Raw genomic sequence first — 25,539 nt, 5'->3', positions numbered from 1 at the left:
TCAGCACCCAGGGCCCCTGTCACTGCCCTGCTCACCCAGCAAGTCTCGCCCATGCTGGCGATGGGCAGAGCTCCAAGTCCTGGCACTGGAGAACTGAACATTTCAAGGACAAGGACAAGAGGCGGGTAAGGCTAATGAGGGTGTTTCAGAAGGGACTACTACATAATTGTAAAGGTCTATGGAGTGGCTTGCTTTCTTCTTCTTTTTTTTAACCATGAAACTTGGAAAAGCTCAGGTAGATCTGGTGTTTTTAGATTTAAGTCTACAGAGAGAGGACATTGAGCAAACAAATGGGTCAAATATCCTGGAGCCTTTATCAAGAGCAGGATGCTGGGGCGGGTGGAAAGTTATAATTTAATAAAATGCAAACACGTAAAAGCGAGCCCTAATCCACTCCGGCTGGACCATTTGAGGAAGTAAATTGGAGAAATGAGGCAGGGAAGGTGGGGAAGCAGACAGAGTCTGGCACACACGCCGTGACCACACCGACCTCGTGCAGGAGTAGCGTTATTACCCAGAGCTTTCGGTTGCAGATTGAAAAACAAACCTCTCTTGCAACATGATGCAGACGTGAGAGTCCTTCAAAAGTTCATGGCCAGGGGAATTAGAAGTTGGGTTTATTTTGTCACAAAACATTTTTGAAGCCTATGTGCACAAGAAATCCTCACACAGTACATGAAAAATGTGTATTACAAAACACTAGGCATGTATTTCAAACATTTTCATACCAAAGTAAACACCCCGTTTTACATTGTAAACAGTTTTATTTTATTTGTATTTGTTTGAATGGCAGAGAGATAGAAAGAGGGAAAGAGACAAAGATCTTCCACACACTGGTTTACTCCCGAAATGCCTACAACAGCCAAACCTGGGTTAAGCCAAAGCCAGGAGCCCAGAGCTCAAATCAGGTCTCCAACACGGGAGCAGAGACTCAAGTACTTGAGACATCACCTGCTGCCTCCCAGGATACATTCACTGGAAGCTTGATCAGCCAGGGAGCAGAGCGAACCCAGGCTCGTCCATATGGGATTCAGGCATCCTGAGAGGCGTCTCAACACCGGCCTCAACACTGAGCTAAACTTGTCTTTTAATTCCATTTCCACAAATTTTGTGAAGGACCCTTGGACTCGATTTCATAGGCTAAATTCACCTTGCTTAAATCATTGAATCAAGGTGCGAGTCACATTTACTGTATACCTTTAGTAAATTGTGAGCTCTTAAGTAAAATTTTAAAAGAACTCATGCAACATCCCCCACCCCATCTCAACACAGCCTAATGTGGAGAGCAAAAGACATTAAAAGTGTGCCCAAATTTTCGTCATTCATTTTGTTGTTGTTGCTCCATGTTTTGGGCATCTTTTCCAGGAAGACAGAGGCTCCGATTCTTCTTTTCCTGGTGCCTACGGTGGCCTAGAAAATGAGCACTGAGTGCCGGGAGCTGTGGTGAGCACGTGCACATTGGCGGCCAGGGCAAAGACAACGCCCTTGCGCAGGCAGTCAGCTGGCGGCTGGGACACCCGCCCCCGCCCCGGAGTGCCTGGGTCTGATACTCAGCTCTGGGTCCTGCCTCCAGCGTCCTGCCAATGCAGACCCCAGGGAGACAGCAGGGATGGCTCAGGTAGGGGTCCCTGCCACCCATGTGGGAGACCCGGATTAAGTTCCCGGCTCCCAGTTTTGGCTCACCAGCCTAGCCTGGGGCTGTTGTAAGCATTTGGGAACTAGAGGTGGGAACTTTCTCTCTTGAGTGCTCTCTTTCCCTCTCCTTCTCTGTCTCTCTCTGGCTATCTCTGTCTCTCTCTACCTCTCAAATAAATAAATTACTGTTAAAAAAAAAAAAGGATCATTTGACTCATCTTTGGCTCAGACTTAGAGCACTTTCAGCTGCTTGCCGGGAGTGATGTTGACTTTGTTCCTTTATGAAACATGCATTTACTTAACAGGGCATTGTACAAAGACAGAGAGATGACAAGGCACCTATTTTTATGAAGTTTATAAACTCACTGGTGACAACCAACATGCAAAGCTAATCATATTATCAGCTAATTACTAGTAAAAGAGGTACAAAACACTACAGAGGTCAAGATGTGCCCTAATTCATTCACTTGGCTACATCTATAGGATAACTACTGGGATCAGGGAAGCAGACTGTGGCCATGCAAGAAAATAAACTAAGCCACTAATACACTAAGCCACTGCATTGCCCAGATGTCAGAGCCCTGGTCCTCAGATCAGAGTTTGTGGTTCTCAAAAGCCCTTGCCAACTGCCACCAGCTCAGCGATCTGTGTGTTTTGTGGAACAAGAGGGAGGGGACATTCTCTCAGTCACTGTCGCAGCTCCTTGTAAGCACCAAACCAATTAAGAAGGTGTTCAAGAAACAGCTGCTGAACTAAACTGAGTGGCTCCTTTGTCCCTGTGACTCAGGGCAGAAGAGATTCCCCCAACGCCAAGAGCTTTTCTACAAGTGTGAGCAACGCAGGGACACACAATGTGGTGGAGAGAGGAGGTAAGGACACCCTGCTCTTCTGAGTGATTCCAGGAGGCCTTCCACGCTGGAAAGTTTGATGGCTCTAAGGACAAGCTGGTGGCGGTGGGGTGCTCCCTCTGAGGCAGTGGATCTCAGCCAGGGGCAGAATTGCCCACAAGGGGACATTTAACAAGGTCAAGAGATAGTTTTGTGGGCACAACAGAGAGAAGGGCTGTGCTACTGGCATCCAGTGGGTGGAGGCTGGGGACGCTCATGAACATCCCGCCACGCCCAGGGGAGTCCCCGCAGCAGAGACTGCTCCAGCCCACGGGGCAGCAGTGCTGCTGCTGAGAAGCCCAGAGCCGGGGGATGCTGGTCCACCAGCTCAGGGGCTGCGTCTGAATCACCTGGGAGAGGAATGCTTTGGACAGAAGAGGGTTTGGGCAAGAGCCAGTGGATGGCCCCATGCAAAGCCTGCATGGTAACTCTTTCAAAACCCATCGGGGACCAGTTACAAATTACTCTGGGGTATGAAGAACCACACAGTGGTCATGGAACCACAGCGGAACTGAGGTGAAAAGAATCTGACTCTAACCCTTCATCTAGACCTGTGCTATCCTATAAAATACATGAACCACAAATGCAAGCCACATGCATCATTCGAAAACTCTCAGGGCACAGTGGTTAAGTGCTGGTTGAGGTACACACAGTCCTATGCCTGAGTTCTAGTTTCAGCTCACCTCCCGACTCCAGCTTCCTGCTAATACAGACCCCAGGAGACAGCAGTTATGACTCCAGAGGTTAGGTTCTTGCCATCCAAATGGAGAAACCTGGATTGGGTTCCTGGCTCCCAGCTCCCACCTGGCAAAACCCTGGCTGTTGTAGGCATTTGGGAGAGAGTGAGCCAGCAGGTGGGAGATATCTTCTCTGTGCATCTGTTTCTCTCTCTTAATCATTAATGAATCTTATTAATTAAAATAAAAATTCTCAGTTGGCTACATAATGAAAGCAAAAAGAAACAGATGAAATGAAATATAACCAGAAATTTAAGTCAATATATCCAAAGACTATGATTTTCTCACACAGCCAATAGAAAAACTATTGATGAGACAGTTACACCATCTCACTATACTCTTGGTTTCTTTACACAAAGTCTTCAAACCTAGCATGTACTGTGAAGTTCCGGCACTGTTCCACGTAGAATGTACACCTTCAGTCCCCAACAGCAACATGTGGCTGGTGGCTACCGTGTCGCATAGCACAGGTGCAGACCTGTGGCAGGAACCACCTGAAGTCCTCATTACAGACTCATTCTGCCCCAATTCGGATTCAGCGTGTCTGGAGTAGGAGGCAGGAACCCACACTTGTTAACATTCACCCACATGGCTCCTGGACAGGCGGCTCATGAACCGCAGGCTGAGAAACGGTGATTTATCCCAACCCTGGACTTGCTCGAGAGCTGCTGAGTGTCTCCCAGTCCCTCAGGTTCCAGCCTGAAACCATGTTACCTGGGATCAGTCTCCAGAGATAGGGGTGCCATAGCCGGAAGAGATGGGGAAAGTGGTTTTTCATTTCCCAAACAGGGAATGGAGAATGCCTTCCATAAGAGAGTCTTGAGTGGGGCCCGTGTTGTGACGTAGCAGGTAAAGCTGCCACCAGCGATACCGGCATCCCATGTGGCCACCAGTTCGAGTCAGTCCCTGCTGCTCCACATTCAATCCAGCTCCCTACTAATGACCTGGGAAAGCAGTGGAGGATGGCCCTAGTGCTTGGGCCCCTGCACCAACATGGGAGACCTGGAGGAAGCTCCTGGCTCCTGGCTTCAGTCTGGCCCAGCGTTGGCCATTGCAACCACCTGGAGAGTGAACTAGCAGATGGGAGATACCTCTGTGTGTGTGTCCCCCTCCCTCTCTGTAACTCTGACTTTCAAATTAATAATAAATTTTGAGAGAGAGAAATCCCCCAAAAGCAAAACTCCCCTCACTCTTTACCAGACTATTTCCGCATTTAATTCTGAAAACTAAAGTCAGCACACCTCCACGTGCGTTTCTCTGTTTCTAAAGAGTTTTGCTTCCTCAGTCCCCTGCAGGTGCCCTCAGGGAGTCTCCACGTGCAGAGACCCGGATGAAGCCCTGCCTCTGGCTTCAGATCAGCCCAGCTCCAGCTGTTGTGGCCATTTGTGGAGTGAACCAGTGGATGGAAGACCGTTCTCTGTCTGCCTCTGTCTCTGCCTCTGCCTCTCTGTAATTCTGCCTTTCAAATAAATAAATAAATCTTTTTAAAGAAATTACCTTTTGGGAGTAATTATCCATTCTCTCTTTGGAACAACTTTTTGCTTATACCGTCAAGAGCTTTGACACATCCTAGCTCTTAAAATTGATGCTGTATGACAGGGTTTCAGGCCAGACACTGAATGACAGAGCGACACACATCCTCTCAAGCCTATCAGGGCTCTGGGATTAATTATTCCCTCCCAGGATGCGCGCCACAAACCGCCTGTATGCAAATCATCTGGGCACACACTGGAAATGTGAGTTCCAGGTCCCATCGCAGACATGCTGAGTTCGCCTCGGTCAGCAGAACGCAGCGCTTCTCAAAGGGAACGGGGAAGCAGCGCCCACCACCAGGGATGTCTTACACGCCTCAGCGGCCTCACCTGTATCCATCCTCAAGACCTCGTTGTTCACAAGGAAAAGATTTTTGAGAGAAGGTCCAGGTGCATCTGATTTGTGGGTATGCTTGAAACCTCACCGAAAAACAGAACTCTTCGTATTGGTCAATCTCATAATCTTCACTTGAATTGGTAGCGTTTATAAACCCCTTTTCTGTTAGGAGAAAAAGAGTATTGTAAGTAGATAATGAGATTCCCATGGAGAGGTTATTAAGATGACATAAAGTAACGTTTTATTCATCAGGTTCACACAAGAAAGCTCAAGTTGGCTACTCCAAGGAGAAATGCAGGCGTCTTATCTGCAGTTCTAAGCCAGAGCTCGATATTTTTGGAGTCCAGACTACTCTAAGAATGTGATATAAATGATCGACTCTCTTCCCAGAGAAATGTACAAGGGCACTTTGAAAACTCATGGAAATGTGGACTTAAAAGAGAAGCTTATTTTCTGTAAGAATTTTCTGAAATCTGCACAAGGTTTTTTCATATTATGAACAATTTTTCTAGGAACCTTTTGATGATCCCTTGAATAAGTAAGTCTACAGATTTGCAGGCAGTTTCAAGAAGCTAAAGGAAGGCCCCACTCTCAGCCAATCACATACACACCAGTGAGAACCTGGAAGCTCCTGCTCTCTCTGTGACAGGTGTCACATGAAATAATGTCATGGTATGAATGGAAGAGCAAGGCTTCCTGCTGGAGCCTGTCATTATTAGTTGCTAAGAAACTCATTGCATTTTGTAGCATTTGCAATATGGTTGAAGGCTACATCCTAATCTGAGACCACTTACCCGTGCTTACTTTCAAATCCTACATGGTCCATCTCAGCACTTGTGCAGTTCTCTCAATCATGGCTCACGGCTCTGGCAGTTGGTTCTTTTAGCAACTACTTACTAGTGCCTATTCCCCCCCCACAAGGTTTATTTATTTATTTATTTATTTGCAAGGTGGAGTTACAGAGAGGCAGAGGCAGAGAGAGAGAAAGAGAGGTCTTCCATCTGCTGGTTCACTCCTCAAATGGCCGCAATAGCTGGAGCTGGGCCCATCTGAAACCAGGAGCTTCATCCGGGTCTCCCATGTGAGTGGCAGGGGTCCAAGAACTTGGGCCATGTCCACCTCTTTCCCCAGGCCATTAGCAGGGAGCTGGATTGGCAGCAGAGCAGCCAGGACTCGAACCGGTGCCTATATGGGATGCCAACACTGCAGACGGTGGTTTTACCTGCTATGCTACAGTGCCAGCCCCTGGGCAGCTTATTTTTACAAAGTATTCTAACTCAGTTTCTTTTTCAGCTTTTTGGTAGTAACATTATACTGAGAGCAGAATTTGCATTGCACACCTCACATCAACCCCTAAAATGACTAAAAATATGAATAAAGATGATGACTTGACAAGGATTATTAAGTTATGGTAACAATCATTCATATAAATATTATTAAATAGTATGATGATTACAGTTGGAATGATTAAAACTGAGTGGGTGGCCTGCATTACCTAGAATGGTGACCAGTGCTGACTGACTGGCGTGCTGGGATGAGGAGCAGGTGTAGTAGCCTGCATCGTCCCTTCCCACCGACGACACAAACGCCAACAGAATCCGAATCATAGTCCTGTTTGTGGAATACGTGCTCATCTCGAAGTAGCTGCCCTACGGTAAAGAAACACAGATGGGAGTCACAGCGTCAGGCTGTGCTGCGGCTCCCTCGTCCCTGCACTGTCAGCGCACACGCTTGTCCCACTACCTCCTCCAGGGCTCTGTTTTCCAGTTCCCACGTGAGCCCGAACCCGTGGTTCACGTGAACAGCTTTGCACCGTATCCACAGGGGCTCGCCTACTTTCAGAAACAGCTGAGGCAGCGTGGTCTGAGGAGTCTGATTCAGATCTAGAAGATGAAAACATCCCAAGTGAGGGGAAGCAAGGGGCATTTGTCCTTATCACACACTATTTCCAGAACATTCTGCAGAACAAAGATTTCAGCATCAGTGCAAATGGTATAGACCACTGTAAAAAAGAAAAAGCATCTTTTAAAGACCGCGTAGGCTTTAAAGAAGGAATCAGCATTCACAGAATCTGTCATATTACATTTAAAACGGGAGGAAGGAACCAAAGCCTTTTGGAAGTTGAATGATTCCTACGCAATTGCTGCTAGTTCTAGATGGTTTCTACGGAAGAGTAGCAAATAGTGAAAGCACACGGCGTCGCGGGCTTTACCTATGGTGAACAGCTTGGTGCATTTCCTGCCCAGTTCATTTCTCGCACAGCACCTTATGTCAGTTCCAAACAATTCGTGCAGTACCTTTTCCTCCTTTTTAACAACGGCTGCACTTTCTTCTTTACAGCTGCAATCAGGAAACAGAGTCCATTTGACCAAACAAGTCTAATTTTATTATTATTATTATTATTATTATAGAATCTTATTTTGTAAATTGGAGCAGAAGATAGATACCCAGGTTTGCTAAGGAAAAATGGTGAAAAGTGAATGTTACGTATTATGGGATGAGTACAACTTTATTCAGTAGCCAGTGGTTACTACAGCTAATTTATAGAAATAAGAATTTTTTTAGAAGATTTATTTATTTATTTGAAAGGCAGAGTTCAAAAAGAGAGAAGTAGAGCCAGAGAAACAGAGAGAGAGAGAGAGAGAGAGAGAGAGAGAGAGAGAGATCTTCCATCCACTGCTTTACTCCCCAGATGGCTGCAACAGCCAGGTCTGGGCCAGGCTGAAGCCAGAAGGCAGGAACTCCATCTGGGTCTCTCACGTGGATGGCAGGGGTCCAAGCACATTAGCCATCATCCACTGCCTTCCCAGATACATTAGCCAGGAGCTGGATCAGAAGTGGAGCAGCCAGGACTGGAACTGGCCCTGTTATAGGATGCTGATATTGCAGGCACAGCCACAATGCCAGCCCCCACGTAGTGCATCTTTATGGCTTATCTGGAATTTAGCACTCTCACACTCTCAACCACCATACTGCCAATGAATGGGCTTCTAACATACACAAGCCTGTTTCATTCTTTTACAAATCCAAAACTCTCCTAAAACCTTGAGATTGACACAGAAGGACTTTGCATTTTAAAATCTCAAACATTGGGAAGTTTAGGTATGACACATAGTAAGCAGCCCCTTGTTAGCAGGACTGCCCCTATATTTTGGTCACCAAGACAACTTTGGAAGCCTCAAAACAATTCAAAACGATTTAATCCTGCAGATTGAGAGGGGGCACATTTACTATTTAGCTAAAGAAAATCCAAATGACTTTCCTGGAGTCAAATATATCCAAGACATATACAAGGAATGAGTATACCAGGTCAGCTAAAGAAATCTGCCACTGGGTAATAAATGCTATTATGCAATGGTGTTAGAGAGTTTAACAATACATTATGAATTGCTTGGTTCTCAACTGAGTATGTTTTAAAATGACGATGAATATTTAGAAGAAGAACAAAGTTAAATTAAAGAGCCTGTTTTAAGGGGACAAAATCAAGAGGAAGCCAAAAGGCAAACAGACGGAATCCACAGTTTCTACCAAGAGTTCATAGGAGATTTAGTCAATCATTGTCTCTATTACTTAGAATAGCACCACATAGAGATAGGATTAAGTGTCAAGGAGATAACATAAATAAGACCAAGTGCCTGGTAATAATAATAGATAGAATTAGAAAAGAGAGAATGATCCAACATGGGAAACAGGACACACAGCAGACTCATAGAATGGCAAATGCCCTAAATAGCACTCTGACCTCAGAATCAGCCCTTAAGGCGCCACGGCTCAATAGGCTAATCCTCCGCCTTGCAGCGCTGGCACACTGGGTTCTAGTCCAGGTCGGGGCGCCGGATTCTGTCCCAGTTGCCCCTCTTCCAGGCCAGCTCTCTGCTATGGCCCGGGAAGGCAGTGGAGGATGGCCCAAGTGCTTGGGCCCTGCACCCGCATAGGAGACCAGGAGAAGCACCTGGCTCCTGGCTTCGGATCAGCGCGATGCGCTGGCCGCAGCGCACCTGCCGTGGCAGCCATTGGAGGGTGAACCAACAGCAAAAAGGAAGACCTTTCTCTCTGTCTCTCTCTCTCACTGTCCACTCTGCCTGTCAATAAATAAATAAATAAATAAATAAATAAATAAAAATAAAAATAGATCTTGCTGAAAAGCCCAAGAGAGCATTTCAGGCATAGAGAAAGCCAAGACACTACAGGCAAAAATAACCTACATGGAAGATCTCTATGAGTGAGATCCCAATGGAAAGAAGAGGCTATCAAAGAAGCATGTACCTTTCTCTGAAGGGAAGAGAGAACTTCTACTTTGCATATGGCCCTGTCTAAATATTGACTGAGTTTGTGGACTCAAAAGGCTTCCATAGCCTTGGAAGCTCAAGCCAAGAGCCCTGGGTGATCACTGACATCAAAAATAAAAGTGCTAATTGTTAAATCAACAACAGGAATCACTGTGCACTTACTTCCCATGTTGGATCTCTGTCCTTAATGAGGTATACTATGAAAATTAACAGTAAAACATGTCTTCAACAGTACTTTTTACTTTGTATGTCTGTGTGGGTGCAAACAGTGGAAGTCTCTACTTAGTACAGAGTTGGTCTTCTGTATATAAAGTGAATTAAAAATGAATCTTAATGAAAAATGGGTGAGAGAGGGCGTAGGAGGTAGGATGGGAGTAGGGGTGGGAGGGCAGGAATTGGGGCAAGAACTGCTATATTCCTAAAAGCTGTACATGTGAAATTTGTACTCATTAAATAAAAACCTTAAAAAAAGAATAACACTAAAGAGAATTACAAAATAAAGCAATTCAAAATTTTTATGCTTAATGAACTCTTCTGTTGTTAAAAGACAGAGAAAGGAAGGAGGAATTGGGGTTGGAGACACTGGCATCCCTTGTAGGGGCACCGGTTTGAGTCCCGGCTGTTCCATTTCTTATCCAGCTCCCTGCTAATGTGCAGGGGATGGCAAACAGAAAATGGCCCAAGTGCTTGGGTCCCTGCCTCCCACACAGGAGACGTGGATGGAGTTCTGGGCTCAAAGCCTGGATCAGCCTACCCCACTGCAGCCAGATGGGAGATTGCTCTCTCTTTCACTCTTCCTCTCTGTCACTCTGTCTTTCAAATAAATAAATAAATCTTTAAAAAGGAGGAATTGAGAGGGGCCGGCACTGTGGTGCAGCAGGTTAACACCCTGGCCTGAAGAGCCGGCATCCCATATGGGAGCCAGTTTGAGGTCTGGCTGCTCCACTTCTGATCCAGCTCCCTGCTATGGCCTGGGAAAGCAGTAGAAGATGGCCCAAGTCCTTGGGCCCCTGTGCCTGTGTGAGAGACTCGGAAGAAGCTCCTGGCTCCTGGCTTCAGATCGGTGCAGCTCCAGCCATTGTGGCCAATTGGGGAGTGAACCAGCGGATGGAAGACCTCTCTCTCTCTCTCTCTCTCTCTCTCTCTGCCTCTCCTCTCTCTGTGTAACTCTGACTTTCAAATAAATAAATAAATCTTTTAAAAAAAAAAAGGAGGAATTGAGAAAGATGACAGGAAAAGAAAACAAAGAGAGAAGAAAGAGGGAAGAGAGAAAGCATGACAGGGCTTCAGTGTAGCCTAGCAAGCGAGACACCTGCTTCCTCAAGCCCAGGAGAGAGGGAGAGAGTGAGCAGGCAGAGGCAGAGGGGCTGAGCTGCCACAGTTGACAGAGTCCCCACCACGAGCACAGCAGGGAACCCACATGTCACCCAGGAAGGCCGTGGGCCAGGACCACGTGGTGTTCACCGCAGCAATGCTCCTTCTTCCCTTCTCAGATGAAAAAGAGCCTGGATTCCCTAGGAGCATTTCCCTAAACACTACCTTTCCCAAAACAGTTAACAGTTGTGGAGTCTGTGTAGACTCACTGACTTGGTAATCTGATTTTTTTAACTCTTTCCTTCTATTTAGTTCCATTTTGCAATGCAAGTCACTCAGTGAAGGTTAAGTTGTTTACACTGTGTGAATTCTTACTTTGTGAGAACTCAGCTGTGGCCCACATGCAAACAAACATGACATTTATACCATCCTTACTGCCTGCCATGCGTTGCTTGTGTATTTATTTCATCAACGCTCAGCACCTGCTACCATCCCCATGCTTCTAATGAGGCACAGACATTGAGCAACTCATTCAAGACCAAACAGCTGCTAGGCAGAGCAAGGATCAAACCCAGGCTCTGAGGCTCTGGACTCTATATCCTTCAGCCACCATATTAAACTGCTTTTCCAAGATAAACAGGTTAAACATTTCATCTCAGGGAATTTCTGTCTTGTAAGGCAATTCTACTGTAAAGTCAGTATCTGGCTCTTTCCCCAACCAGATACTCAGGGAGCCAGGGATGCTGTCACTCAGAAGAGCTTCCGGGTGTGTGGTGCAATGCCAGGAAGAACCTGCAGGTTGTCTGAAGAGCTCCCCCAAGGCCCTTTACTCAGACCCCCACCACCATCCTCCCCGTGGAAGCCCCTACTAGTCATTATTTACATTTGAGGAACCAAAGTTTCCTGCTTAGTGGGGCCAGCCCTATGGCATGGGGGGTTAAGCTCCTGCTTGTGACGTGGGCATCCCGTATAGGAGCAGTGGTTCAATTCCTGGCTGCTCCGCTTCCCACCCAGCTGCCTGCTAATGTGTCTGAGAAGAAAGCAGGAGATGACCTGAGTGCTCGGGGCCCTGCCATGCACATGAAAGATGCAGAGGGAGTTTTTAGCCATCTGACTCTGGCATGAAACCAGCCCTGGGGATCACTGCAGCCATTTTGGGAGTGAACCAACACATGGAAGATTTCTCTCCCACCCACCTAAATGTCTCTGTCACTCTGCCTTTCAAATAAGTAAGTAAGCAAATAAAGAAAGAAATACATCTTCAAAGTTCACTGCTTGAATGGGGATAAATCTAATTTTACACGTGCTAGGCTATCAATGGCATCAGGAAAAGACCAACACAAACAGAGCAATAAGAGCAGTTACCTGTACACTCGCCATACCTTTCACCTTGCGAATCACAAAGCACCCACTCCACAACTGGCTCGGGAACGCTCTCAGAGATGCATACCAAGGCGTCCTGATTTTCCATCTTTCTGAAGTAAGGTCTTCTTAATGTGTAAAACAATGTATCTAAAGCACCATAAATGATTATAGTTTAGTACTGTGAACACGACCATCTTAGCAGCCCTCTCAACAAAGAAGTCTACACCCTTAAAGAAAAGTTCAGGGGGCTGATGCTGTGGCATAGCAGATAAAGCCGCCGCCTGTAGTTCTGGCATCCCATATGGGTGTCGCTTTGAGTCCCGGCTGCTCCACTTTCGATCCAGCTCTCTGCTATGGCCTGGGAAAGCAGTAGAAGGTGGTCCAAGTCCTTGGGCCCCTGCACCCACATGGGAGACCCGGAAGAAGCTCCTGGCTCCTGGCTTAGGATCGGCGCAGCTCCAGCTGTTGCAGCCAATTGGGGAGTGAACCAGTGGATAGAAGACCTCTCTCTCTCTCCCCCCTCTCTCCCTCTCCCTCTCCCTCTCTCGCCCTCTCCTTCTCTCTCTGTGTAACTCTCACTTTCAAATAAATAAATAAATCTAAAAACAAAAGAAAGAAAAGTTCATATTTTATACCACACCCGTGGCTTCTGCCTCCTCACTCAGCCACAATCAATTCAACCCTGGTAGCAGAGGCAGCTCCATCTTCCCAGCCACTCCTGTAGTTATTTCATACACCCATAGATCATCGAGGTGGGGTGAAGCCATGTGGATGTAGAAATATTGCTACACAACAGAAAGAAAAACCTGCCAATCACATGGAGTTTAAAACCTGTAATTAGCATACAGTTCAAAACTCAACTTTCTCCCCAAAATGTTTTCTAGACCTAGCAGAAATATAAGGATGCAATGAGAATTGGAGTAGAATTTAGAGGTTTACTCAAGCTCCCCATTCACGTTGGACTCTGTACACACACACGCACACACACAACACACCACAAAGGCTGAGGCAGAGAGAGAGAGAGAGAGAGAGAGAGAGAGAGAGAGAGCGAGCTGGTTCACTTCTCAGATGCCTGCAATGGCCAGAGCAGGGATGTGCTGAAGTCCAGAGAATTCAATCCAGATTCCTTAAGTGTGTGATAAGGACCCAATTACATGATCCATCACCTGCTGCCTTCCAGGTCTGCACTGCCAGGAAGCTGGAACCAGGAGCAAAGCTAGGAATTGAACCCAGGTACTCTGACGTGGGACATGGGCATCATAACTGTTAGGCAAAACACTCACCCTGACCTTTTTTTTTTTATTTGAAAGCTAGAGAGAGAGAGAGAGAAGGAAAGAGAGAGAGAGAGAGAGAGAGAGAGAGAGAGAGAGAGAAGGAAAGAGAGAGAGAGATTGCCCATCCACTGGTTTACTCCCTCAATGCTGGTAACATCCAGGGCAGAGCCAGACCAAAGGTAGGAGCTGGGAACTCAATTTGAGTCCCACATGTAACTGGCAAGGGCCCAAGAACTTGAGCCAGTACCTGCTGCCTCACAGTGTGTGAATTAGCAGGAAACAGAAATAAAGAGTGGAGCTGGCACTCCAATAAAGGATGCAGGATCCCAGATGCTAGTTTAACCACTGGACAAATGCCTACCCTAAACTCTCTCAGTTAATAATTGAAAGTGACTTATTCAGATGCCATTTGTCTGAGATTGCTCCAGCATCTTGGGTTTGTACATAGGCAAATCAAAGATCAACTCAATGTAAGTAGTAAAATAAAAATAAAATAAGTAAAAAAATAAAGTAAAATAAAAATAAAACTTAACCAATCAGAAGCCGCCAACTAAACTCTAACTAGAGACTACCAGACACTGCAAACTCATTTCTACCTAGGGACTTTCCACTTGAACCAATCAAATAGTCTCTTTGTCTTGTTTCCACAAACACCTTATAAAAATTTCTCCTCACATCCCCCTTGGTGGTACCCAATAGTTTGCCATCTGCTACTGATTCATACATCATTGTCTGTTCAAATACTCTTTAAAATTTAATGTGCCTTGGCCGGCGCCGTGGCTTAACAGGCTAATCCTCTGCCTTGCAGCTCTGGCACACGGGGTTCTAGTCCCGGTTGGGGCGCCAGATTCTTTCCCGGTTGCCCCTCTTCCAGGCCAGCTCTCTGCTATGGCCCGGGAAGGCAGTGGAGATGGCCCAAGTGCTTGGGCCCTGCACCCGCATGGGAGACCAGGAGAAGCACCTGGCTCCTGGCTTCGGATCAGCAAGATGCGCCAGCTGCAGCGGCCATTGAAGGGTGAACCAATGGCAAAAGGGAAGACCTTTCTCTCTGTCTCTCTCTCACTATCCACTCTGCCTGTCCAAAAAAAAAAAAAAAAAAAAAATTAATGTGCCTGGGGCTGGTGTTGTGGCACAGCAAATTAAGCCACCATCTGCAACACTGTCATCCCATGTGGGTACCAGTTCGAGTCCCAGTTGCTCCACTTCCCATCCAGCTCCCTGCTAATGTGACTGGGAAAGCAGTGGAAGATGACCCAAGTGCTTGGGCCCCTGCACCCTAGTGAGAGACCCAGAAGAAGCTCCTGGCTCCTGGCTTCTACCTGGCCCAGCCCAAGCTATTGTGGCCATTTAGGGAGTGAACCAACAGATGAAAGATCTCTCTCTCTCTCTCCCCCACTCTCTGTGTATGTGTGTGTGTGTGTGTGTGTGTGATTCTCTCTCTGTAACTCTGCCAATCAAATAAATAAAATCTTTAAAAAAATTGAATGTGCTTAAGTTTCCCTTTTAACACATTTACTAACCACTTCAATTTCATGATCTATAAATGAAATACCTCTCCCCCACTTTTTTCTTATTGATTTATAGATGCTCTTTACATATTATGACTATTAATCCTTTGTTGCTTGTGAACCGAAAGTGTCTTTTCCCATCTTCTGGTAGTTTTTATTCTCCCTATAATTTCTTTAAAAAAAAAAGATTTGTTTTATTTATTTGAAGACAGAGTTACAGAGAGAGGTAGAGACAGAAAGAGAAAGGTCTTCCATCTGCTGGTTCACTCCCCAAATGGCCACAACAGCCGGAGCTGCACCAATCCAAAGCCAGGAGCCAGGAGCTTCTTCCAGGTCTCCCACGCGGGTGCAGGGGTCCAAGGACTTGGGCCATCTTCCATTGCTTTCCCAGGCCATAGCAGAGAGCTGGATTGGAAGAGGAGCAGCTGGGGCTAGAACCGGCACTCAGATGGGATGCTGGCGCGTCAGGCCAGGACTTTAACTTGCTGCACCACAGCACCGGCTCCCTCATAATTTCTAACAACTGGTTCCATTTATACCCCTTAGAACATGTGTCTGCTTTTGTTTTTGTTTTTAATGAACAGCTTTATTTCCACAAGAAAATTCTTCAATATTTAAATAGGAAACCAAGGTTAAAAAAGATAATCACCATCCACGACATTTAACTAGTTACCTCAGGTGTCCTGACTCAAAATCCCAGAGGAATTCCTCTACCTTACATTACAATCAACCTGCTGTCCTCAGAATAGTTCCTTCTCTAAGTTAAATATTCCCCAATTCCTTCAGCTGCTCCAAACTCAAGGAATTCCAAGTTCTTGCCAGTCCTGGATGCTCTACTTTGTCAGTATCCTTCTGAAAAAATGTAGAACTGAAAATGATAATCTATGAATTTCCTTAATCTAGATAGGATATTTTCATAAACACTGTCATGGCTCAAATTCACCTTTTTTTCAAAAAAAATTTTATGTATTTATCTGAAAGAGTTACAGAGAGAGGAAGAGAGACAGAGACGAATCTTCCATCCACTCGTTCACCTTCCAGGTGGCCATGATGGCCAGGGCTGGGCTAGACTGAAGCCAGGAGCCAGGAGCATCATCTGGGTCTCCATGTGGGTAGCAGGGTCTTAAGTATTTGGGCCATCTTCCATTGAGTTTTATTAGCAGAGAACTGGATCAGCCAGGACCCAGGCTGGTGTCCAGATGAGATGCTGGCATGACAGGTGGTGGTGTTACCTGCTATACCACAGCACCAGGCCCTCAAATTCACTATTTGGCAACCACACGACACTGTTGGTTAATACTGGTTTTGCAGTTGACTGAACTCTTCCTTTCCAAAAAAGCTTTATGTTTTTAAAGCTATGTTTTTTAATTTTTGTATTTATTTGAAAGGCAGAAGGAAGAGAAAGAGAGATCTTCCATCTACTTGTTCACAACCCAAATGCTCTAAACAGCCAGGGCTGGGCCAAGCCAAAGCCAGGAGCCTGAAACTCAAACCGGGTCTCCCACATGGGTGAGAGGAGCCCAAGTATCTGAGCCATCACCTGCTGCCTCCCAGGATGTGCACTGGCAGGAAGCTGGAATTTAAAGCAGAACCGGTACTTGAACTCAGGCACTCTGATATGGGGTGTAGGCATCCCCAGTAGTGTCTTAACCATTGCCCCATATGCCTGCCCGTTTTTTTACAGACAGTTGTCAAATGTCTTCTACCTGTGACTTTGAACCCTGTGACCCATCAGAATGCCAAAAACATGTTATAATCTATATAGTAGACTTCATTGGTTATTATTGTATTACAACAGTGTAAATCCTAAGTGAAAGGAAGATACACTAAATATAATAGACACAGTGGATGTCTACTTACCTTTTACAGTTATATAAGTTATATATGCTTCGAAGGGGAGAGACACAGCAAGAAATTCCCTAGCATCTTCTAACCTGGAGCACAATGAGCTATACTTACTATACAACATGGACACACGTGGCACATTGTAGAACACACACACATGTGGACACACTTACTGTACAACACACACGTGGACACACTGTACAATACAAACACATGTGAACACTTACTGTACAACATGGACACACATGGCACATTGTAGAACACACACATGTGGACACACTGTACAATACACACGTGGACACACTGTACAACACAGACACATGTGAACACTTACTGTTCAACATGAACACACTGTACAACAGACACATGTGGACATACTTACTGTCAACATGGACACATGTGGACATACTGGACAACACAGACACACACTGTATAACATGGATACATGTGGACACACTTACTATACAACACAGACACACATGGACACACTGTACAACATGGACACACATGGACACAGTGTACATCATGGACACACGTGGACACATTGTTACAACATGGACACACATGTATAGACTATACACAACATGGACACATGTAGACACACTGCACAACATGGACACACTGTATAGCATGGACACACTGTACAACACAGACACGTGGACATACTTACTGTACAACATGGACACATGTGGACCCACTGTGCAACATGGAAATATGTGGACACACTGTACAACATAGACACATGGACACACTGTACAGCACAGATACAGACATGTAGACACACTGTACAGCATGAACACACATGGACACACTGCACAACACACACGTGGACACACAGTGCAACATGGACTGAACTGGGCCACACTACAACATGGACACACATGGACACACATGGACACACTGTACAACATGGACACATGTCGACACATTGTTATGACATGGGCACACATAGACACACTACACAACATGGACACATGTGGACACATTATTACAACATGGACAGGTAGATAGACTACACAGCATGGATACACGTGGACACATTGTTACAACATGGACACACATGTTAGACTATACAACATGGACACACTGCACAACATGGACACACTACAACATGGACACATGTGGACACATTATTACAACATGGACATACATGTTAGACCATACAACATGGACACACGTGGACACATCGTTACAACATGGACACACATGTTAGACTATACAACATGGACACATTGTGCAACATGGACACACTGAGCTTCTCCAGCTCTGAGTTCTTGAGTAATTGAAGGGCTTTTCCAAACAAATTTTCACTTCGCCCGACTTTTGCCTCACAGGCTGACTTCAGAAGCTAACACCCTGCCCCTGCCCGGAGGAAGATGCCACTGTGGGAAATGTGAAGTGTTCCCCTCTGCGAGTAGCTCTGACCACAAAACCATGCATTCTCACAGCAGGCCCAGCGCAGTATGTGAGGAAAGAGTAGGCCTGGCTCATGTCACCCCTCACTGGGCCCATCTCCTCACTTGAGTGTCTCATTTCTCATCTTTGTGAACACAGGATCATTGCAAAGCACGCTCATGGTCACTGCTGCCCAGGGTTCATCTGTGGGCTGGACATGTGTGCACCACTGCCTAGCTTCACGCACTTGTCACTAACCAGGCAGGGGGTAGCCTTCACTGCACTAATGTGTAGCCCAGGAAGCTACATTTTTCAAAAATTTTGCTTAGTTTTTGGAGGTGGGGAGTCCCCATCCTATTTTGCTCCCAAATGCCTGCAAAGGCCCGGGGCTGAGCCAGGGCTGAGTCAGGAGTGCAAACCTCAATCCAGGTCTCCTACATGTGTGGCAGGGACCCAATTACTTGAGAGCCATCCTGCTACTTGTCAAGGTACACATAGCAGGAAGCTGGAATGTGGAGTGGAGGCAGGACTCAAACCCAGGCACTCTGACATGAGACATGGGTGTCTTAACTGCCTGAGCCAACACCCACCTACAGCCCCCACCTCCACATAGGGAAGCTAATTTGAAGTAGTAGAAACCCATAGCTGGTGCCGTGGCTCAATAGGCTAATCCTCCACCTTGCAGCGCTGGCACACCGGGTTCTAGTCCCAGTCGGGGCGCCGGATTCTGTCCCGGTTGCCCCTCTTCCAGGCCAGCTCTCTGCTGTGGCCAGGGAGTGCAGTGGAGGATGGCCCAAGTGCTTGGGCCCTGCACCCCATGGGAGACCAGGAGAAGCGCCTGGCTCCTGGCTTCGGATCGGTGCGATGTGGCATTGGAGGGTGAACCAACGGCAAAATGGAAGACCTTTCTCTCTGTCTCTCTCTCTCACTATCCACTCTACCTGATAAAAAAAAAAAAGAAAGAAAAGAAAAGAAACCCAGATTGTTCACAGCACTGCCCTGGCCCCCAGAGGCAGGAACACCTACCCAAATGCAGCCATCTTAGGTTTAATAGAACTATGTTCCATGTTATATTTAATGTAACTACAGTATAGTATAGTATAGTACAGTATAGTATAGTATAGCATATAGTAAGGCAAAGCAGTGAGTTTAGTGTACACAGCACCACGTTTGTGCAAACCCTAGGCCTGTGCAGAACAGGAAGGAAGCGAGCCAGAAAGCTCACGCAGTTGGTGACTGCCAACCTGTTCCTTAACAGCTGCGTATGTCCTGGCATTTGCCTAGACCTGTATTGTCGGAGACAGTAGCTACTAGCTATGCATGGCCAGATAAAGTCAAATCTCCATTCATTTAAAATTTAATTGCATTAATTTTAATTAGTTTTAATGAATCCAAAGGAAAGAAAATTAAAATGGTCCAGTCACACCAGCCACATTTCGAGTGTTCAACAGCCACATGTGGTCAGGAACTGCCCTAATGGACAGAGCAGACACAGAACATCTCAGAGAGTTCTATTACATTGCACTGAGAATCCGATGAGTTTATTGACAAGGAAACTGAGAGATTAAGGGACCTGCCAATGGTGGCAGTATCAGAGGCAGAATTAGAACCCAGATCATCTGATGCCACGGTCAAAATGTCTTCCATTTCTTCCCCGTCAACCATCTGTTACTGAAAAAAATAAATGGGAGCCCAGAATAGAGGGTGCCCTGGGGTTTTTAACAACATTCACAATCTGAGCGCCCATAGGACACACCAGAGATCCCCAGCTCTCAGCAGGTTAGGTGGATGGTTGAAAGCAATTCAGCCAACTCAACTACATGTTTTAAGTTGAATTCCTTCTTATTCATTTATATTTATTTCTTTTTATTTGTTTATTTGAATGGCCAAGAGAGAGAGAAGGAGAAAAATCTCCCATCTGCGAGTTCACATCCCAAACACCTGCAACAGCTAGGGCTGGGCCAGGCTGAAGCCAGAAGCTGGGAACCAAGTCTGGGTTCTCCTACACACATGGCAGGAACCTAAGTACTTGAGACATCACTGCTGCCTCCCACGCTACATATTAGCAGGAAGTTGGAATTCCGAAGTGGAGCTGGGACTTGAACCCAGGTGCTCTGATACGGGATGCAGGCTTCCCAGGTGGCGTCCTTAGTGCTGTACCAAACACCCACCCCAGTTCAGCTACATATCAAGGGCATCCTGTGTGTCATGCTTGGAGCTGCTGGCCAGAAGCTCGTGGCTTCCAAGCCACTGCGTTGGGGGACTGGAAATGCCTAGTAGCAAGCTGAACTTACTTCTTATACTCACTGTAAACAATATTGTGTAATTGGTAGCTTCGCTCTGAATAAAAAGTAGGTATTCTCCAGCTTGGGTTTCTGTCATTTTCAAAATGACCATGGAAACAACTCCTCTGCAAAACAGGAAAGAGAACTGGTTGTTTTTGGGAAACATGTGAAACTAAAAACATAAAATTTCATACTGAGTCAGAGAGTGCTTCAGTGACTCCCACCTTCCCCGACTGTGACAGAGAGGGCTGCTCGGGGGGGGGGGGGGGTGTCACAGCTGCCGCGTGAGTGGCAGGGACCCAGCCACTTGAGCCACTGCCTGCTGCCTCCCCAGCCAGGGTGCACATTAGGGAGAAACTGCAATAGGGAGCCAGGAATCGCTCCCAGGCAGTTGGATCTGGGACACGGGCACTCCAAGTGGTGTCTTAACACCTGCTCACACAGAGACAACTTGGCTGTGGATTTGGTGATAGCCACTCTCATTAAAGTTTAAAGTACTCTCCAACAGGCTGCTGAGGGATGATGGATTTCAGTTCATATTTGTTGAGCCTTTAGGTCCTTACTACTCAAAGTGTGATTTTTCTCAAACAGCGTTAGCCTCAGCTGGGAGCTGACAAAGAGGCAGAATCCTAGGCCCCATCTAGACCTATCAGATCAAAGTCTACATTTGAACAACATCCCCAGGCAAACCAAATGCACATTATGGACACTATGTTCCCGAAGCCCTGCGGTAGGGCCCTGGGCAGCACAGCTCCAGAGTCCATGTGCTTGCAGTCACACAGACGGGAAGATACTGGAGATACTGGGATCTGTATTTGATCTGATTCTGTGGGTTGATTTCTCTGAAATCACAGGCCAGGTACACATTTCTATAATTCTCTACTGCCACTGAAGTGGTTGCTTTTCAGTTTATTTATTTTCATTTGTTTAAAGGCAGAATGACTGAGAGAGAGAAAGATAAAGAGAAATCTTCTATTCACTGGCTCACTCCCCAAATGCCTGCCACAGCCAGGGCTGGGCCAGGCCACAGCCAGGAACCAGAAACTCCAGGTCTCCCCTGTGAGTGGCAGAGACCCACAGACTTGCGCCATCATCTGCAGCCTCCCCGGGCGTGTGGTAGCGGGAAGCTGAGTCAGAAGCACAGATGAGTTCAACCTCAGGCACCTTCACATGGGATGCAGGCATCCCAAGCAGTGTCTTCACCAGCTGCGCCACAATGTCCACCTTTGCACACGTGCTGATTCGAGGTTAACTGGCCCACGTGAGTGACCAATAACTGAGCAAGAGGAACAAAAATAACCTTCCAAAGCGAAAAGAACCCTCCTTCACAACTTTGGGGTTTTTTGTTTTGTTTTGTTTTGGATGGGTATCTGGTGAGAACTACTGCAGCACAAAATTTTAGTAAGAATACCAGAAATTTCTTGAAGCTAAAATTCATAATAGAAGAGCACTTTGGTGTAACCCCAAGATAAAAGTAACCAAAAAAACAGAACTGAGCAACAGGCTCTCAAAAGAGGAAAGGAAAATGAATGTGTTCCAAGATCTAGAACTAAACCTCTGCGTTATACCATCTGTCCTGAACCTTACTTGTTTGCTTGACTTTAGGGAACAAATGCAACTTCGTAATTGGCACAGGTCAGTCACGGATACGGTCCCTGGTGCCTCGGTCAAGGGCATGAGACCCCTTTCCTGCCACCTGAGTATCACCCTACTGCACTGCTCTGGCAAGACCAGGTCTTTGTTACAGCGATGGCCTCCAGGATATCCCCAAAATTTAAAAAGAAAATCGCCTTAGAATCAGTAAGTGGACATTTAAAAGGCTGGTGCCCTTGCCCTCTCTGTTTTTGGCAAGAGGAGAAGGACAGCAGGGGGCAGCAATCAGCAGAAGTTAGACAGCCGGCTGCCCATCAGGCCCAGATCTGGCCTAGAATCTTGTGGGCAATGAGACAGAGGCTCCTTGCAAAACAGCTCCATCTTACTAAAACATGTTGTAGGTATCACATAACACAGCCGTTCTCTTATCATGGTGGAGCAAGAGAGAGGTAGAGATGAAACCAAACGTTCTCTCCCAAGCATTTCTCAGGAAGACAGTTTCTTGCTACTTAATTAGAATAAAACAAAACATTCTTTCTCTCTAGAACATGTGATCCAGCTAAAAACAACACGCTTTAACCATCCCAAGCATTTCTTTCACTATTTGTTTTACATGTTGCCAGCCATTCCGTAGTGCTCGTGTGCTCTCTCTTTCACCAATTAATAAACATTATTTTTAGAGAAGTTTTAGATTTACAGAAAAACTTAGTGGAAAGTACAGAGCGATCCCTCCACATCCTTCCCTACACACACACACACACACACACAGCTACCCAGAGTATTAACATGTTGCAATTGAGGGACCAATATTGACACATTATTATTAACTAAAGCCCACGGTTTCCATTCAGGGTCACTATTTAATGTTGCACATCTCCTGGGATTTGACAGATGTATAACGCCATCCGTCCATGCCCTAATCACATTTGTAGTTTGTTATTTCGCTGGAGATGAGTGGTGGCAGACAAGGACACGAGCCTGAAGGGGAACTGCGAATGAACCACGCATTATGCAAGCAAAGCGTGCTGTTCCCCAGGCCATTCCCCCTCTCACCTGTTCTGTAAATCAAAGTGCGGCTGGCAATTCAGTGCGCTGTCCTTGAAGACCCAGAGACAGGAGATGTTCCCCGGCGTGCTAAGCAGCACTCGCAGCGTGATGGACGCAGCCACGTCTACTTCCACCGCGGCGGCTTCGTACACAGCGCCTGCGCTCTCCGGTCTCCGCGCACACCCGAGGTCTTCCGGGGATTCTGACACCTGTGATGTGGACAGAACAACACGAATTCACCACAGCTGCATGTCTAAAGCATGCCCTTCTTCCCATGGGCCTTTATCGAATACAAGTGTGTGTTTACTGCACCTGACACTCAGGCTTCTTGTGAGAGCATATTGCTAGGTGAAAAACCTATTGATTACAATTCTCCAAAGAAAAGAAAAATAACTTTAGACTGCATTTCTAAAATGGTGTGTGGACTCCTATGGGTTGAAACTGTGCCCACTCCTAAGAAAAATTGTTTGTTGAAATACTAACCCTCAGGACCTCAGAATGTGACCTTATTTAGGTATAGTCTTCTGTTTTGGGTTTTTTTTTTAAAGTTTTATTTGAAAGGCAGAATGACAGAGAGAGACGTGGGGGGATAGAGCTCTTCTATCTGTTGGTTCACTCCCCAAGTGGCCTAAACAGCCCAAATCTACTCTAGGCTGAAGCCAAGAGCCAGGAACTCCATCCTGGTCTCCCACATGGGTGGCAGCAGCTCAAGTAGGTGGGCCATCTGCCGCTGCCTTCGCAGGTGCATAAGTGAGAAGTTGGATCAGAAGCAGAGCAGCCAGGACCTGAACCAGCACTGATATAAGATTCCAGATTCTTCACCCACTGCACCACAATGCAGCTCCTGGACAGAGTCTTTGCAGAGATAATCACGTCACAATGAGAACCCTAGGTGGGCCTTAACCCAACATGACTGGCATCCTCCTCGGAAGAGCAGATTTGGAAACAGGCAGATATGGAAACAGGCATGCATCCAGGCAGAACGGCCTGTGCCCTTACCATGGCCATCTACAAGCCAAGGAGATGCTGGGTCAGAGTCTCACTCACAGCACTCAGAAGGAACCACCCCTGCAAACTTCTTGATTTCAGGCTTCAAGCCTCCAGAACTGGGAGACAATAAATTTCTGTTGTTTAAGTCACCAGGCTTTGCTTTGTCACACCAGCCTTAGCAAACTGATATAGACCATAATAATAAAATTCATACTACACTGGTAAAATGATGCATTTATGATCATTGGTATGAAGATAAGAATCTACACAGTGATGACAAATTGTTAGAGGGAACAAATGTTGGGGCAGGCATTTCTTGCAGAGGTTAAGACACCGCTTGCAATGCCCACATCCCACATCAGAATGACTGGGTTGTAGCCCCAGCCCCACTCCCAACTCCAGCCTCCTGCTAATGCACACCCTGGAGCAGTTGGTCATGGCTGAAGTGAGTCCTTGCCACCCACCTGGGAAACCCAGATTGAGTTTCCAGCTCCTGGATTCAGTCTGGCCTACCTCCGGCAGGTGTGTGTGTGGGGGGGGGGGGCAGTGAACTAGTATATGGGAGAGCTTTCACTGCCTATCTCTGTCTTCTTTGTTCTTTGTCTTTCTGTCTTTCAAATGTATTTTTAAGTTAATTAATTAAAAATAAACCAACAAATTATCTGGATAGATGCTGTCATAGGCTCATGGCTACTACCACACTCCTTGCAAGCTTGAATAGGTGAGATTCAGCAAGAGGCTATACCCCTACCTCCTACACATACCCACATGTGCACATGCGCACACAGGCACGTGCACACACTCTTGGTAAAGAGTAGGTCAGTGCTTCTGCTATTGTTTTCTTTGTTCACCTATTCAGTGAGTATCCTGTAAGTTACTTAGGCAATACCTGACAAGTGCAAGATGGCCCATGTATTTGCACCCCTGCCACCCAAGTGCAAGACCCACATGTAGCTCCTGGCTCCTGGCTTTTGCCTGGCCCAGCAAGGGCTATTGTGGCCATTTGGGGAATGAACCAGTGAATGGAAGATCTCTCTCTCTCTCTCTCTCTGTAACTCTTTCAAATAAATAAATAAAACTTCAAAAACAAATAAATCAACAAAATTTTTTAAAAATTTAAAAACTAAAAGTTGAGGGACACAAACCTAAAAACATGGTAGAAAAATGGGGAAAAGAATTGAGTAAATAATTCACCAAAAGAATATATATATATATATATATATATATATATATATATACAGAATGATTCTCAAACATATAAGAAAACATGCAAACTCACTTATAATTAGAGAATCATAGAGGAAGAAGCAGAGCTGTCACTTCTAATTAGATTGGCCAGAACTTGAAAGAATGACAACACACTTTCACGGTCAGTTGGAGGAAACAGTTACTGTGAGCCACTGCTGGGGAAATGCACAGTGGCATGTGCCCATGATTGGAGCAGGGGTGTCAGGACTTAGTGACACCGCATAACAGCACACCCACATTCACATCCGAGCCAGCACC

The 25,539-nt window shown here is 46.2% G+C and overlaps 1 protein-coding gene across 1 annotated transcript in view; it reads right to left on the bottom strand.

Annotated features, from left to right (window-relative positions):
* Positions 1–25,539, bottom strand: part of FLT3 (fms related receptor tyrosine kinase 3) — an 84,816-nt gene that overhangs the window by 34,233 nt on the left and 25,044 nt on the right. Inside the window, exons 3-9 of the mRNA XM_062194435.1 lie at positions 23,050–23,252; positions 20,413–20,528; positions 12,114–12,243; positions 7,341–7,468; positions 6,872–7,011; positions 6,624–6,777; positions 5,122–5,290 (exon numbers count right to left, since the gene is read on the bottom strand). Of these exons, the coding sequence (XP_062050419.1) occupies positions 5,122–5,290; positions 6,624–6,777; positions 6,872–7,011; positions 7,341–7,468; positions 12,114–12,243; positions 20,413–20,528; positions 23,050–23,252 (1,040 nt within the window). The remainder of the gene's footprint in view (positions 1–5,121; positions 5,291–6,623; positions 6,778–6,871; positions 7,012–7,340; positions 7,469–12,113; positions 12,244–20,412; positions 20,529–23,049; positions 23,253–25,539) is intronic.

This window comes from Lepus europaeus, chromosome 6 (genome assembly GCF_033115175.1).
Source record: "Lepus europaeus isolate LE1 chromosome 6, mLepTim1.pri, whole genome shotgun sequence".
Lineage (NCBI taxonomy): Eukaryota > Metazoa > Chordata > Mammalia > Lagomorpha > Leporidae > Lepus > Lepus europaeus.
The sequence above is the reverse complement of the archived record's forward strand: the minus strand, read 5'-3'. Positions and strand labels throughout refer to the sequence as shown.